At 34.3% G+C, this 17,237-nt stretch overlaps 2 protein-coding genes across 2 annotated transcripts in view; both read right to left on the reverse strand.

Annotated features, from left to right (window-relative positions):
- Positions 1–17,237, reverse strand: part of LOC136816036 (anaphase-promoting complex subunit 1-like) — a 35,601-nt gene that overhangs the window by 9,205 nt on the left and 9,159 nt on the right. The gene's annotated exons all lie outside the window — the stretch shown is intronic.
- On the reverse strand, positions 1,523–14,306 carry LOC136816031 (fibropellin-1-like). The gene is given in 9 exon segments (XM_067072462.1): positions 1,523–2,126; positions 2,129–2,354; positions 2,592–4,381; positions 5,414–5,475; positions 5,638–5,654; positions 11,023–12,786; positions 12,911–13,560; positions 13,991–14,052; positions 14,214–14,306. Coding segments are annotated over 8 exon segments (5,061 nt in total). The 5' UTR covers positions 14,046–14,052; positions 14,214–14,306; the 3' UTR covers positions 1,523–1,629.

Here is a 17,237-nt window from a genome sequence, read left to right on the forward strand (position 1 = left end):
CAACATATAGTAGAATGGACAATGACATGACTATAAAACCACGACAATCCCACCTAAAAACAGAGGGGCGCAGATTATCAGTTCGGAGTGAACCACGGAAAACTAATAGGACTTGATGGCCAGCTCTGTGTCCAAAATAATATGAGGTTTTCCAAATCCTTTCTCAATGTAAAGTAGATTAAAAAACTTAAAATTGCTATTGTTTAACTTTTCAATTTTGACTATAGTGGTTCAAAAGTTTGAAGCTTTTGAAGATAACAGTTACTTTGTCTATTTCATTTCAATCGAATTGAGTCATGTTGAAAAGGGACCTACAAATCATTACATTGCCTGAAAATTGGACTAGCATGAAACCAACACTGTGTAATTTTCTCCTGTGTGTAACAATTGTAAGAAATTTTTCATTCCTTAAACATTTCTCACTGAAAGTTTTTTTGAAAATTCGTCAGATTCAATGTTTTCCTATTTTTGCCTCTCCTTTTAACGATACAAATCCGTTTTAATCATAACTTCCTCATATGGAATAGAGACGAATTGGCTTCGTTTGTTTTAAAAAGGGAATTTTGACTGTTGAAAAAATACACATTGTTTAGGCTATCGATGGATTAAACCCCTTAAACCCATCTCCGATTTAACCAAGATATTTATTATTTTAAAACGAGAGTCGTCGTCGTCGTCTTTTTTTCATTTTGCTAATTTGCTAGATTTGAATTAAAAGCAGTGCGTGGTACCTTGATGGGTTCTATAATAATTATTGGCGTCATTGTAGTCGAAAAGTGCAAAGAATGAACATTTAAGGTACCTTAACATACAAATCAAAGGCACTTTAAATTAAAAACAGTGTAGCCAGGCCCAAAGAACTTAACGTACCGAAGTCGTTTTATCGAAGGACTTCAAAACAATTAGACTATGCTTAAACTGATTGCAATTTATAAATTCCGAATAAAGTGAGCAAACACTAGATTATTAGAAATGGCTATGATTTTTCGGGCTCTACTACAGATGATAATTCATCTTCGAATCCGAATTCAACCATTTTTAGACAGGCCATTAAACTTTTGTAGAAATTCGTAGAAAACTGTCCACATGCAAGATTTTCGTTAAGTAAAGATGATTATTCGTGCCTTACAAGAAGACAAATTTCCAGGATTTTAAATTGAAACTTTTAAATAGAGTACATATTGAAGCTACTTTTGTAGATCATCTGGCAGAATTAACAACACTTTATTAAAATTTCAATTCATGCAATGTATTAATTAAAGAAAATAATGAACAAAAAAATTCCCGAAATTTCTAATAAAATTTAAATGTTATAAATTATATAAATATCACGATAAATAATAAGATTATCAAATACCTATTTTGATATAAGTCCCATCACTATCAAAGGAATTTCACTTTAATCCAAATCACGAATAACTTATTCAACAACATCTCGTTGTGAAACTTGGAAAATCCTTATATTGATTAACTATCAACCTAAAATTTCAGAAAGTAAACTTTGAAAACCCCGCTAAAAGAACCCAATAAAAAAGAATTATTATAGCTTAAAATAAAAAGATAATTGAATAAAATCGTTTAACATATTCCATTTTCATTTCCGCAAATTCCAAACTAAACTTTGAAAAGTTAGTAAGGTCTGTTTTCACAATGCTTTCCAGTAAATCCTCTCCTGCATTTACATTTGAAGCTGTCTCCAACAGTTTTACATTTTCCACCATTTTGACAAACGATTCCTCTACATCGGTCATTTTCAATTTCACAATGCTGTCCTTCGTATCCCTTTCTGCATTCACATTTGTAGGTGTTGCCAACTGTTTTGCATTTTCCACCATTTCGACAAGGGGCTCCTTTGCATCTGTCAGTCTTGATTTCACAATTCTTTCCTTCGTATCCTTTTTTGCATTCACATTTGTAGGTGTTGCCAACAGTTTTGCATTTTCCTCCATTTCGACATGTGACTCCTTTGCATCGGTCAGTCTTGATTTCACAATTCTTTCCTTCGTATCCTTTTTTGCATTCACATTTGTAGGTGTTGCCAACAGTTTTGCATTTTCCTCCATTTCGACACGTGACTCCTTTGCATCGGTCAGTCTTGATTTCACAATTCTTTCCTTCGTATCCTTTTTGCATTCACATTTGTAGGTGTTGCCAACAGTTTTGCATTTTCCTCCATTTCGACATGTGACTCCTTTGCATCGGTCAGTCTTGATTTCACAATTCTTTCCTTCGTATCCTTTTTTGCATTCACATTTGTAGGTGTTGCCAACAGTTTTGCATTTTCCTCCATTTCGACATGTGACTCCTTTGCATCGGTCAGTCTTGATTTCACATTCTTTCCTTCGTATCCTTTTCTGCATTCACATTTGTAGGTGTTACCAACAGTTTTGCATTTTCCTCCATTTCGACACGTGACTCCTTTGCATCGGTCAGTCTTGATTTCACAATTCTTTCCTTCGTATCCTTTTTTGCATTCACATTTGTAGGTGTTGCCAACAGTTTTGCATTTTCCTCCATTTCGACATGTGACTCCTTGCATCGGTCAGTCTTGATTTCACAATTCTTTCCTTCGTATCCTTTTTTGCATTCACATTTGTAGGTGTTGCCAACAGTTTTGCATTTTCCTCCATTTCGACACGTGACTCCTTTGCATCGGTCAGTCTTGATTTCACAATTCTTTCCTTCGTATCCTTTTTTGCATTCACATTTGTAGGTGTTGCCAACAGTTTTGCATTTTCCTCCATTTCGACATGTGACTCCTTTGCATCGGTCAGTCTTGATTTCACAATTCTTTCCTTCGTATCCTTTTTTGCATTCACATTTGTAGGTGTTGCCAACAGTTTTGCATTTTCCTCCATTTCGACATGTGACTCCTTTGCATCGGTCAGTCTTGATTTCACAATTCTTTCCTTCGTATCCTTTTTTGCATTCACATTTGTAGGTGTTGCCAACAGTTTTGCATTTTCCTCCATTTCGACATGTGACTCCTTTGCATCGGTCAGTCTTGATTTCACAATTCTTTCCTTCGTATCCTTTTCTGCATTCACATTTGTAGCTGTTGCCAACAGTTTTGCATTTTCCTCCATTTCGACATGTGACTCCTTTGCATCGGTCAGTCTTGATTTCACAATTCTTTCCTTCGTATCCTTTTTTGCATTCACATTTGTAGTGTTGCCAACAGTTTTGCATTTTCCTCCATTTCGACATGTGACTCCTTTGCATCGGTCAGTCTTGATTTCACAATTCTTTCCTTCGTATCCTTTTCTGCATTCACATTTGTAGGTGTTACCAACAGTTTTGCATTTTCCTCCATTTCGACACGTGACTCCTTTGCATCGGTCAGTCTTGATTTCACAATTCTTTCCTTCGTATCCTTTTTTGCATTCACATTTGTAGGTGTTGCCAACAGTTTTGCATTTTCCTCCATTTCGACATGTGACTCCTTTGCATCGGTCAGTCTTGATTTCACAATTCTTTCCTTCGTATCCTTTTTTGCATTCACATTTGTAGGTGTTGCCAACAGTTTTGCATTTTCCTCCATTTCGACACGTGACTCCATTGCATCGGTCAGTCTTGATTTCACAATTCTTTCCTTCGTATCCTTTTTTGCATTCACATTTGTAGGTGTTGCCAACAGTTTTGCATTTTCCTCCATTTCGACATGTGACTCCTTTGCATCGGTCAGTCTTGATTTCACAATTCTTTCCTTCGTATCCTTTTTTGCATTCACATTTGTAGGTGTTGCCAACAGTTTTGCATTTTCCTCCATTTCGACATGTGACTCCTTTGCATCGGTCAGTCTTGATTTCACAATTCTTTCCTTCGTATCCTTTTCTGCATTCACATTTGTAGGTGTTGCCAACAGTTTTGCATTTTCCTCCATTTCGACATGTGACTCCTTTGCATCGGTCAGTCTTGATTTCACAATTCTTTCCTTCGTATCCTTTTTTGCATTCACATTTGTAGGTGTTGCCAACAGTTTTGCATTTTCCTCCATTTCGACATGTGACTCCTTTGCATCGGTCAGTCTTGATTTCACAATTCTTTCCTTCGTATCCTTTTTTGCATTCACATTTGTAGGTGTTGCCAACAGTTTTGCATTTTCCTCCGTTTTGACAATGGACTCCTTTGCATTTGTTAGTGTCGATTTCACACCACTTTCCTTCATAACCCTTTCTGCATTCACATTTGAACGTGTTGCCAACAGTTTTGCATTTTCCTTCGTTTTGACAATGGACTCCTTTGCATTTGTTAGTGTCTATTTCACAGAACTTTCCTGCAAATCCCCTCGTGCATTTACATTCAAAGCCGCCATAAACGAGCTCCTTACACTTCCCTCCGTATTGACAGTGGACTCCTTCGCAATCACCTCGTAAGGTACCTAAATAAAAATTATATTATTTTCTGATATTGTGTATAACTCTTTTGACAGTTTTGATTTTAGATTAACAAAGGGACTTTTAAAGCTATCTCCCCTAAAATTCATAAGCAGTAAGATTGAAAAAACTAATTTCAAAAACTTATTTTTCTTGTAATGCTAATAATATTTACTTAGGAGGATCAGAAGAAGTAGAAGCAAATATTTCAATTTTTGCAACACTACCGGGTGTGCCACAAAAAAGTTTCTCTCTTTAAAATTAATTTTCTAGAAGTCTAAATAAAAATTTTATAAAAACCATTCGTATTTCATTGGAAAAAAGAAAGATAAATCAAATTTTGATGTTTCATTTATTAAATTTGATTCATTAGATCAAAAGTTATGCACAATTAAATAAAAAAGTTACTTTCTGAAAGTGCTCAAAAACGTTAAAAAGTCGACCTATCAAGCTAAACAGAAGCATAATTATATGATAAATCATCATCTTAGTTTAAGTCATTAAAAATGATAATTAGCTGTCTAAATTACCTTTTATTATATAAAGGAAGGTTGAGTTTAAATAAAAGGCAGAAAATTGGTAGAAAAAGGCAAAAAAAATCTGGTAAAATTCATAAAAATACATCAAATATGGGTTTCGAGATACATTCAGCCTTACATAGACTTTCACCAATCTAAAACCAAAAATCTGAGGAAACTTTCGGTAAAAGTAAATTAAAGTGATTTTGATGAAGATTTCAAACCCATTCGGCCTTACAGTTTCGAAATTTATGTGTGTAATTAATAAAAAATGCATTTAATCATGTATTTCAACGTTTTCGAGCACTTCCTGAAAGTAACTTTTTTATTCAATTGGGCATAACTTTTGATCTAATGTATCGAATTTAATAAATAACCCATAAAAATTTAAGCTTATCTTTCTTCCTTCCAATGAAATAAGAATGTTTCTTTGAAAATTCTTAGATTTATAGAAAGTTATTTTTAAAGAGAGAAACTTTTTTGAGGAACACTCGGTATATGAATCTGACATCAACTTACGTGCGCGAGACTGGCCAATGATGGCAATGACCAATAACAATGCCAGACTCTTCATGGCTTTCCTAAAAAAAAAATCAAATGAAAAGGTCAAATTTATTTTCGCGATTTATGTTAAGGGATGAAATGATTAAAGAGTTGAAACTTTATAAAAAAGAAAAATGCCTACGATTACATGTTAAGTTAAATATGTAACTGATGACAAAGATTAAAAAAGTTAGACATACCTTTTGACGAGCTCAAACTAACTGATCTTCTTCTGTCTTTGAATGTGTTAGCAATTTGTATTTCACAATTTACTCTTTGCTTGTTATGCTTGCTTGACCTCAAATTGTGAATGATTTTAAATCTACTAAACCCTCTTTTTATACTGAATTTCTTAGGGCCTAGTGCCCAGTTTCTTCCTTCTCAAAAAGTATTTATGAATATACAGGAAATATTTAATAGGGATGTACTTACTAACCTATTAAGGAAGAGTTCTTAACCATAAATTTTCATTTTTTTACATTTAATTGCTAATGCTTCTTAACGAGTTGCTCACTTCCTTGTGCTGAGTCTGCAGCTTTTGAGACTGAGGGAGGACTGAAGTGGAATTTTGCCACTTTACTCAATAGATGAGTCAATTAAAGAGGTTTTTATGCTAATGTATTATTTTATAAATGGGCTTGAGTTGTACTTAAAAAATTTACGAAAAAGCGTAAAGAACAAATAGCATCTGATTCGAACTATGGAAGAAAGGAAGACTGTGATTAACACGATTACCCAGTAAAAGAATCAGAATGAAAAATTTAGTTGCTCAGCCTCATAAACTGAAGGACATTTTCAAAAGGACTTTAGGTAAACATAATGAATTGAAAAAATTTGCAGCAGATTCGGTTAAATTTGTATCGTCGCTCATCCATTGAAGCATTAGTTTTCTTAATTTTCCCCTATACGAATCTGCTGTCGGGAGCTTTCCTTATTTACAAATAAAATTACAAAAAAGAATATTGGACTTTTTTCATAATTTTTTTTTCATTTTTTATTGTTTATATATGTCTTTATGTTTAATTTTCATTTTCTTGATTTTTTTTGTCATTTCTTCTCCCTCAACCCTTTGAGGCAGCCGCTCGGGCACTTTTTTTTTTTTTTTTCTTTTAAATTTCAGATTGTCATGGTTAGTCGCTAGTTTGTATTTTCTTTCAGTACACATAACTTCACTATATCTCTTCAAAAAGAAGTTGGGAATATTATTCGGAAAAGTAGCCAAAAGGAAGGAAGAACCTTTTTTATCAAAGTAGCAAAAATAAGAAAAGCTCTAGGTGGAGGAAAATAGGTTTGGGCAAAATACCATAATTTATTTTGCGCCGTTTTAAACATGAAACATACAAAAATACTAATTGTGCTAGCATCAAATTGGCAACTTCTTAAAAGAGCACTTTATTAAACTCAAGGGACCGGAATAAAATGAGGGGTACTTTTACTGTTCAGGGCCTTGAGAATAAAGGGGGGGGAAGGACTCGAAAAAAAATGTGCTGTCTTTAATAATTATAGGATACTTTTGGCAGTACTCTGCCATGGAGACTAGTTACCAGTAACAGGAAACCAATTTGGCTTTTTTTTTTAATTCGTGGGACCTAATAAGCTTAACATTTTTGAAATTGATATTATGGGATTTTTTAGATTGTTGCCCATATGTCAACTTTATTCTCAGTGTTGCCAATACTGTCATAGTCGTCAAAATTTGGTTTTCAAGAATTTCTTTTTTCCATGTTGAGATATTTTTGCCGTCATATTAGGATAATTTGATAGGTCAAGCGAGACATTAGTGCATATCTTTAAACTTTTTATTTAACTTCAGAGGTAACCTAACTCTGATACGTAGAGTTTAGCCAAATCCTGGCTTGAAATTCTACCAAAACGGCTGACAAAAAAGTCGTCTGGTAACACACCCTTCAATAAATATTTCGATTTTTGTCATTCTGTAGGTGTCATCACAACTTGTCATAAAAGAAGCTTCTTTAATGTGTATTCGACACAAAATATTTCACCGGAAATATCAAATTAAGTATCAACGTCTTAAAATTCATTTCCTCCATAATGTTCCTGAAAAGTGAAAGTAAAATGCTTTATAATGGTGCCCTGAAGTCTTCCGTCCTTTCACTGTCAATCAAATTTTATGCAATTTTGCAACACTTCTCCTATGAAACATTTCTCGGGTAAAAAATTGATGAATTCTACGAGAAACTGGAACTTTCCATTTTTCACAATGTTAGAAAGCAAGTAAGAAGGCTAGCATTCAGATTAGTGGTATTGGGTTTTTAAGTCAGGTGTCCACTGGAATAATAGATTCCTACAAATGTTTAATCCTCAAAAACAAAAATCAACATACAGTAGAATGGATAACGAAATTTACTATAAACCACGACAATCCAACCTTAAAACAGAGAGGCGCAGATTATCAGTTCGGACAGAGAGACCCACGGAAAAATAGTAGGATTTGATAGCCAGCTCTGTGTCCAAAATAATATGAGGTTTTCCGAATCCTTTCTCAATGTAAAGTAGATTAAAAAACTTAAAATTGCTATTGTTTAACTTTTCAAATTTTGACTATAGTGGTTCAAAAGTTTGAAGCATTTGAAGATAACAGTTACTTTGTCTATTTCATTTCATTCGAATTGAGTCATGTTGAAAAGGTACCTTTCTCCTGTGTGAATTATGCAAGATTGATACTCTTGTTTTCGACTTTTTGTAATTTAAAAAAGGGAATTTTGACTGTTGAAAAAATGAACATTGTTTAGGAAATAGCCGTGCTATCAATGAATCAAACCCCTTAAACCCATTTCCAATTTAACCAAGGTATCTATTATTTTAAAACGAGAGTGGTGATACTTTTTTAATTTTGATAATAGGTCCAGATTTGAATTAGAAGCAGTGGGTGGTAAATTGATGGGTTCTATAATAATTATTGGTGTCATTCTAGTCGAAAAACACCCCTGTGTCACAGACCCGGTGGACCCCCTGCCCCTGTGGAAAAAATAAGCCAAAACATCGTCCCCGGTGGAAAAAATACCCTACATTTTTAACCCCACTGGGAAGTTGCCCTATGATCATATCCCCATTGAAAATTTAATGGAAAAATTGGACTCCAAAACCATCCCCACTGGAATTTTTGAGCTGGAAACAATTTTGGAAAAGATTTTCTATCCCCGTTGGGATTTCGATAGAAATTTCCATCCCCACTGAGGAAAAAGGCTCCACCGGGGCGCTGAGACAGGGGTGTCGAAAAGTCCGAAGAATGAACATTTAAGGTACCTTAAAACATACAAATCAAAGACACTTAAAAAAAGGGGTAGCCAGGCCCGAAGCACATAACGTACCAAAGTCGTATCGACAAAGGATTTCGAAACAATTAAACTATGATTAAGCTGATTGCAATTAATAAATTCCGAGTAAAAATCACAATTATACCGGGTGCGCCACAAAAGAGTTTCTCTCTTTGAAACTGATTTTTTCGAAAACCAAGAATTAAGAAACAACTATTTCTATTCCATCAGAAAAAAGAAAGATAAACTTAAATTTTGATGGGTCATTCAATAAATTCGATTTATTAGATCAAAAGTTATGCTCAATCGAATAAAAAAGTTACTTTCAGAAAGTGCCCGGAAACGTTAAAACTCGACCTATCAAATTTTTATTTTAAAATTGGCAATCTCAAGAGGCTTTAAATGATTAAGACCAATTTTCAGTAATTAAACACATAAATTTTGAAACTGATGGAACGAAACGGTTTAAAATGTTCATCAAAATCATTTCAATTTACTTTTAACGAAATTTTCCTCAGATTTTTGGTTCTAGACTGGATGTAAGGCTGGATGTACCTCAAACCCATATTTGATACATCTTTAAGAATTTTACCAGATTTTTTGGCTTTTTCGACGAATTTTCTGCCTTTCATTGAAATTCAATCTTCCTTTATATAACAAACGGTCATTTAGACAGCTAATTATCATTTTTAATGACTGAAACGAAAATACTGATGCATCATGTTACACTCATTTTTTTTTAAGCATACAGTATTTCGGCTGAAGCTCACTATGGTTAAGTAAAGCTCAATTTTGAGACTCGAATTATGCTTAACCCTATGCTTGGTAAAAACAAGTAAGTTTAGAAAGTGTGCATTCTTAAGAGGCCAAGTTGTGTAAAATAAACAAATTAAAATCACAAATTTTTCGAATTTTGTTTGTAATTCTCTTCTTCATTCTTCTGTTATTTTCTGAAGTTTTGGAAATTATGATTCTAAAAATTTCTTTGGTTGAGCCTAAAGGTATGCTTAGCGTATGCTTAATTTTTCTGGAAATTTGAGCTTCAGTATGCTTATAAAAGGTATGCTTATAAAAAACAATGAGCACTTTTTGAGCACTTTCAAAAAGTAACTTTTTTATTCAATAGAGTATAACTTTCGATCTAATGAACCGAATTTAATAAATAACCCATCAAAATTTAAGTTTATCTTTCTTCTTTCCAATGGAATAGGAATGGGTCTTTTAAAATTTTTAGATTTCGGGAAAGTTAGTTTTAAAGAGAGAAACTGTTTTTGTGGCGCACACGGTATGAGCAAACAATTGGTTTCTAGAAATGGTTATGATTTTTCGGGCTCCACTACAGATGATGATTCATCTTCGAATCCAAATTCAACCATTTATAGATGGAAGAGTCGATATTTAACGTGGATAGCCAAGTAATCTAGGACTTTTAAGCAGTCTTGCGATTGTTTTCATGGGGTCCACGGCCAGCCAGTTTGGCTATCTATGAACTGAACGGAACATTGGAAGGAGTGAGAATTCGAACCGCGAATCTCTGGTTTGAAGCGCTGACACCTTCTCTCTGGGTCTCTCTGTTCGGCCGTCGCTCCTAAGTTGGCCATCGCTCCTTTAGACACGCCATTAAACTTTCGTAGAAATTCGTAGAAAACTGTCCACGTGCAGGATTTTCGTTAAGTAAAGATGATTATTTGTGCCTTACAAGAAGGCAAATTTCCAGGATTTTAAATTGAAACTTCCAAATAGAGTATATATTGCGGCTATTTTTGTAGATCATCTGGCAGAATTAACAACACTTTATTAAAATTTCAATTCATGCAATGTATTAAATAAAGAAAATAATGAACAAAAAAATTCCCGAAATTTCTAATAAAATTTAAATGTTATAAATTATATAAATATCACGATAAATAATAAGATTATCAAATACCTATTTTGATATAAAAATTAGTCCCAACATTATCAAAGGAATTTCACTTTAATCCAAATCACGAATAACTTATTCAACAACATCTCGTTGTGAAACTTGGAAAATTCTTATATTGATTAACTATCAACCTAAAATTTCAGAAAGTAAACTTTGAAAACCCCGCTAAAAGAACCCAATAAAAAAGAATTATTAGAGCTTAAAATAAAAAGATAATTGAATAAAATCGTTTAACATATTCCATTTTCATTTCCGCAAATTCCAAACTAAACTTTGAAAAGTTAGTAAGGTCTGTTTTCACAATGCTTTCCAGTAAATCCTCTCCTGCATTTACATTTGAAGCTGTCTCCAACAGTTTTACATTTTCCACCATTTTGACAAACAATTCCTCTACATCGGTCATTTTCAATTTCACAATGCTGTCCTTCGTATCCCTTTCTGCATTCACATTTGTAGGTGTTGCCAACTGTTTTGCATTTTCCACCATTTCGACAAGGGGCTCCTTTGCATCGGTCAGTCTTGATTTCACAATTCTTTCCTTCGTATCCTTTTTTGCATTCACATTTGTAGGTGTTGCCAACAGTTTTGCATTTTCCTCCATTTCGACACGTGACTCCTTTGCATCGGTCAGTCTTGATTTCACAATTCTTTCCTTCGTATCCCTTTTTGCATTCACATTTGTAGGTGTTGCCAACAGTTTTGCATTTTCCTCCATTTCGACATGTGACTCCTTTGCATCGGTCAGTCTTGATTTCACAATTCTTTCCTTCGTATCCTTTTTTGCATTCACATTTGTAGGTGTTGCCAACAGTTTTGCATTTTCCTCCATTTCGACATGTGACTCCTTTGCATCGGTCAGTCTTGATTTCACAATTCTTTCCTTCGTATCCTTTTTTGCATTCACATTTATAGGTGTTGCCAACAGTTTTGCATTTTCCTCCATTTCGACATGTGACTCCTTTGCATCGGTCAGTCTTGATTTCACAATTCTTTCCTTCGTATCCTTTTCTGCATTCACATTTGTAGGTGTTGCCAACAGTTTTGCATTTTCCTCCATTTCGACATGTGACTCCTTTGCATCGGTCAGTCTTGATTTCACAATTCTTTCCTTCGTATCCTTTTTTGCATTCACATTTGTAGGTGTTGCCAACAGTTTTGCATTTTCCTCCATTTCGACATATGACTCCTTTGCATCGGTCAGTCTTGATTTCACAATTCTTTCCTTCGTATCCTTTTTTGCATTCACATTTGTAGGTGTTGCCAACAGTTTTGCATTTTCCTCCATTTCGACATGTGACTCCTTTGCATCGGTCAGTCTTGATTTCACAATTCTTTCCTTCGTATCCTTTTTTGCATTCACATTTGTAGGTGTTGCCAACAGTTTTGCATTTTCCTCCATTTCGACATGTGACTCCTTTGCATCGGTCAGTCTTGATTTCACAATTCTTTCCTTCGTATCCTTTTTTGCATTCACATTTGTAGGTGTTGCCAACAGTTTTGCATTTTCCTCCATTTCGACATGTGACTCCTTTGCATCGGTCAGTCTTGATTTCACAATTCTTTCCTTCGTATCCTTTTTTGCATTCACATTTGTAGGTGTTGCCAACAGTTTTGCATTTTCCTCCATTTCGACATGTGACTCCTTTGCATCGGTCAGTCTTGATTTCACAATTCTTTCCTTCGTATCCTTTTTTGCATTCACATTTGTAGGTGTTGCCAACAGTTTTGCATTTTCCTCCATTTCGACAGGTGACTCCTTTGCATCGGTCAGTCTTGATTTCACAATTCTTTCCTTCGTATCCTTTTTTGCATTCACATTTGTAGGTGTTGCCAACAGTTTTGCATTTTCCTCCATTTCGACATGTGACTCCTTTGCATCGGTCAGTCTTGATTTCACAATTCTTTCCTTCGTATCCTTTTCTGCATTCACATTTGTAGGTGTTACCAACAGTTTTGCATTTTCCTCCATTTCGACATGTGACTCCTTTGCATCGGTCAGTCTTGATTTCACAATTCTTTCCTTCGTATCCTTTTTTGCATTCACATTTGTAGGTGTTGCCAACAGTTTTGCATTTTCCTCCATTTCGACATGTGACTCCTTTGCATCGGTCAGTCTTGATTTCACAATTCTTTCCTTCGTATCCTTTTTGCATTCACATTTGTAGGTGTTGCCAACAGTTTTGCATTTTCCTCCATTTCGACATGTGACTCCTTTGCATCGGTCAGTCTTGATTTCACAATTCTTTCCTTCGTATCCTTTTTTGCATTCACATTTGTAGGTGTTGCCAACAGTTTTGCATTTTCCTCCATTTCGACATGTGACTCCTTTGCATCGGTCAGTCTTGATTTCACAATTCTTTCCTTCGTATCCTTTTCTGCATTCACATTTGTAGGTGTTACCAACAGTTTTGCATTTTCCTCCATTTCGACATGTGACTCCTTTGCATCGGTCAGTCTTGATTTCACAATTCTTTCCTTCGTATCCTTTTTGCATTCACATTTGTAGGTGTTGCCAACAGTTTTGCATTTTCCTCCATTTCGACATGTGACTCCTTTGCATCGGTCAGTCTTGATTTCACAATTCTTTCCTTCGTATCCTCTTTTGCATTTACATTTGTAGGTGTTGCCAACAGTTTTGCATGTTCCTCCGTATTGGCAATGGACTCCTATACATTTGTTACTGACGATTTCACAGCGCTTTCCTTTGTATCCTTTTCTGCATTCACATTTGTAGGTGTTCCCAACAGTTTTGCATGTTCCTCCGTATTGACAATGGACTCCTTTGCATTTGTTAGTGTCGATCTCACAGAACTTTCCTGCGAATCCTCTTGTGCATTTACATTCAAAGCCGCCATAAACGAGCTCCTTACACTTCCCTCCGTATTGACAGTGAACTCCCTCGCAATCACCTCGTAAGGTACCTAAATAGAAATGATATTATTTTCTGATATCGTGTTTAACAGTGTATAATTCTTTTGACAGTTTCGATTTTAGATCAACGAAGGGACTTTTAAAGATATTTTCCCTAAAATTCATGAGCAGTAAGCTGGAAGAAAATAATTTCAAAAACTTATTTTTCTTGTAATGCGAATATATACTTTGGAGGATCAAAAGAAGTAGAAACAAACATTTCGAGCACTTTCTGAAAGTAACTTTATTATTCAATTGAGCATAATTTAATTTGATCTAATGAATCGAATTTAATAAATAACCCATCAAAATTTTAGTTTATCATTATTCTTTCCAATAAAATAGGAATGTTTTTTTTTTAAATTTAGATTTCTAGATTTCTAGTTCTAAAGTGAAACTTTTTTGTGGCACACCCGGTATATGAATCTGACATCAACTTACGTGCGCGTGACTGGCCGATGATGGTAATGACCAATAACAATGCCAGACTCTTCATGGCTTTCCTAAAATGAAAAAAAAATCAAATAAAAAGGTCAGATTTCTTTTCGTGATTTCTGTTAAGGGATGAAATGATTAAAGGGTTGAAACTTTATAAAAGAAAAATGCCTGCAATGTTAAATAAAATATGTAACTGATGACAAAGATTAAAAAAAGTTAAAAATACCTTTTGACGAGCTCAAACTAACTGATCTTCTTCTGTCTTTGAATGTGTTAGCAATTTGTATTTCACAATTTACTCTTTGCTTGTTATGCTTGCTTGACCTCAAATTGTGAATGATTTTAAACCTACTAAACCCTCTTTTTATACTGAATTTCTTAGGGCCTAGCGCCCAGTTTCTTCCTTCTCAAAAAGTATTTATGAAAACATAGGAAATATTTAATAGGGATGTACTTACTAACCTATTAAGGAAGAGTTCTTAGTCATAAATTTTCATTTTTTACATTTAATTGATAATGCTTCTTAACGAGTTGCTCACTTCCTTGTGATGAACAACTTGCAGCTTTTGAGACTGAGGTAGGACTGGAGTGGAACTTTGCCACTTTACTCATTCAATAGGTGAGTCAATTAAAGAGTTTTTTATGCTATTGTACACTTTTATAAATGAGCGACGGTAGTGCAGTGGTAGACCATCGAACTACGGCTCGCAAGGTTGTGGGTTCAACCCCCAGCCAGGTCATACCAGCGATTCCCAAAATGGTACTTGATGCCTCTCTGCTTGATGCTCAGCAATTAAGAGAAGGATCAACGGTAAATGGAGCAATTTAGGGAGAAAGAGTGGCGCCCTCCCCTACCTTTGGGTAGATAGCTATCGAAAGAGGATCCTCCGGTTCGTCTTCGACTGCGGTCACAAACTTAATTACTTATAAATGGGCTCAAAAAAATTGAGAAAAGCGTAAAGAACGACTAGTATCTGATTCGAATTATGGAAGAGAGAAAGACTGTGATTAAAAAGAACATGATTACCCAGTAAAAAAATCTATGACTTGAATTTTCAAGCCTTGTTCCTCTCTTCAAAAAGAAGTTGGGCATTTAATTGGGCAAAATAATGGAAGAAAAACGTTATTTTATCAGCATGGCAAAAATAAGAAAAGCTCTTTTGGTGGAGGAAAATAGGTTTGGGCATCATATCATATTTTTTTCGCGCTGTTTTAAACGTGAAACATACAAAAATACCAATTGTGCAGGGAGCGGAATAAAATGAGGGGTAATTAAACATGACAACTACTTTTTCTATTCAGGTACTTGAGAATAAAGGGGGAAGATAGGACTCGAAATAAAAAAATGTGCTAATGTATTGTCTTTAATAATTATGTGTATTTTTGGCAGTACTCTGAGGGGACTACCTACCAGTAACAGGAAACTAATTTTTTAGTTTGGGGACCTAATAATTCTAAAATTTTTGAAATTGATATTATAGAATTTTTAAGGTAGTAACCCATATGTTAACTTTATTCTCAGTGTTGCCAATAATGTCAAAGTCGTCAAAATTTGGTTTTCAAGAATTTTCTCGTTTTGACTTTGAGTTATTTTTGCCGCCATTTTAGGATAGTTTGATAGGCCAAGCGAGACATTACTGCATATCTTTAAACTTTTTATTTAAATTAATTAAACATAAAACTTTAGAGGTAACCTAACATTGATACGTAGAGTTTAGCCAAATCCTGGCTTGAAATTCTACCATTATTATAACCCTTATTTAACAAGCATCAACGTCTTAAAAATAATGACTCAAATCCACTTCCTTCCTAAATAAGCTGAATGCTGAATGTTTTATAATGCTCGAGTCTTCCGTCCTTTCAAAGTAAATACAATTTCGCAACACTTATTCCTTTGAAACATTTCTCAAATAAAAAAATTGATAAATTCTACGAGAAACTGGAACTTTCCAATCTCCATAAGTAAAATGGCTAACATTTAGTATAGTCGTATTGGGTTTTTAAGCTAGGAGTCCACTGGAATAATAAGTTCGTCGCGAATTTGTCTTTTGCAAAAAAATAAATCTCGTCACATGTCTAGAATTTAAAACCTATTGTTTAATTTGCGAAAGGGCAAAAATAAATAAGCGATGAAAATTAATTTCATCATTTCATTTCAACATCGTTTGTTATTATATATTTCATCGCAAAAAGGATTTTTTTAATTCCGTATGCCTGGATTAATTTTTTGTTAACAGGGATTTGTGACGAATTTTTTTTCAGTGGACACCCACAATCTCCCTCGAAATATATTGAGATTTTAGTGTACTTTAACGTTTTCAGAATTTAAAGTTCGGGCGAGAATTTCTATTTTTAGCACTTCCACTTTCTTCCATTGAATATTTCGATTTTAGAGGGGTTTGGTGGCTTCTAGGCTATATTGCAAGCCTCATTCGAGCAAATTTGAGCTTTTAAATCTTGAGATCCTAAGGTCGTAAGTCTTAAGTCTCATGTTGAAGCTCAGAGTTAAAACTCTACTTTCCAACTGTAGTTTAAGGCGCTTAATAATAAATTGTGGTGTTCAAAATTACACCGGGAACTCCCTTTTGTCTCAAATATTTAGTGGATGATTGCAGCTTCAAGGGTTTTTTCGAAAAGCAATGGGAAATAAAATTGATAGCCGTATTGTCAAAATTTAAGTTGATGAGGTAGAATACTTGATGTATAATGCTTTAAATTCTGTTCCAAAAAACGGCAGTTGTTACATTTTGAAAATTGCTTATGGGGGAAAGAAAATAATTTTAAAACAAAAAGTTATAATACATGGTTGAAAAGATAATTTCGAGTAGACCAAGACCAAGAACAATTAAATTAGAAAAAAAATAGAAATGAGTATGAAAATAAGGAAGAACTTTTCTACTCGGTCAAAAACTTTCCTCTTGTTTGTACCTTATTGAAACTTGCTAACATGTGAAATGATCTTTCTTTACAGGTTAAACGTTCTATAACAAAATATGTCTTGATTGGGAATAAATGGCTACAAAAAGAGGGAAAGATCAAAAGAAAATGAATGCATTTCCATCTAAAACTTCAACCGTTGCAAAAAGTTTATATTTCGTTGCACTTCTCAAAAATCATAGTTTCTTTGGCTCGTTTTAAGTTTTTAACTTAATAGCCTGAAAACAGAAAATTCAGTACGGTACACTCCTCTTTTCCTTTCCATGGCAAACCAAGTTGCAAAATATTGAGGTTTCAATTCAGTTAGATACGG

The sequence above is a fragment of the Clytia hemisphaerica genome, unplaced genomic scaffold, assembly GCF_902728285.1.
Source record: "Clytia hemisphaerica strain Z4C2 unplaced genomic scaffold, Clytia hemisphaerica genome assembly, whole genome shotgun sequence".
NCBI classification, from domain to species: Eukaryota; Metazoa; Cnidaria; class Hydrozoa; order Leptothecata; family Clytiidae; genus Clytia; species Clytia hemisphaerica.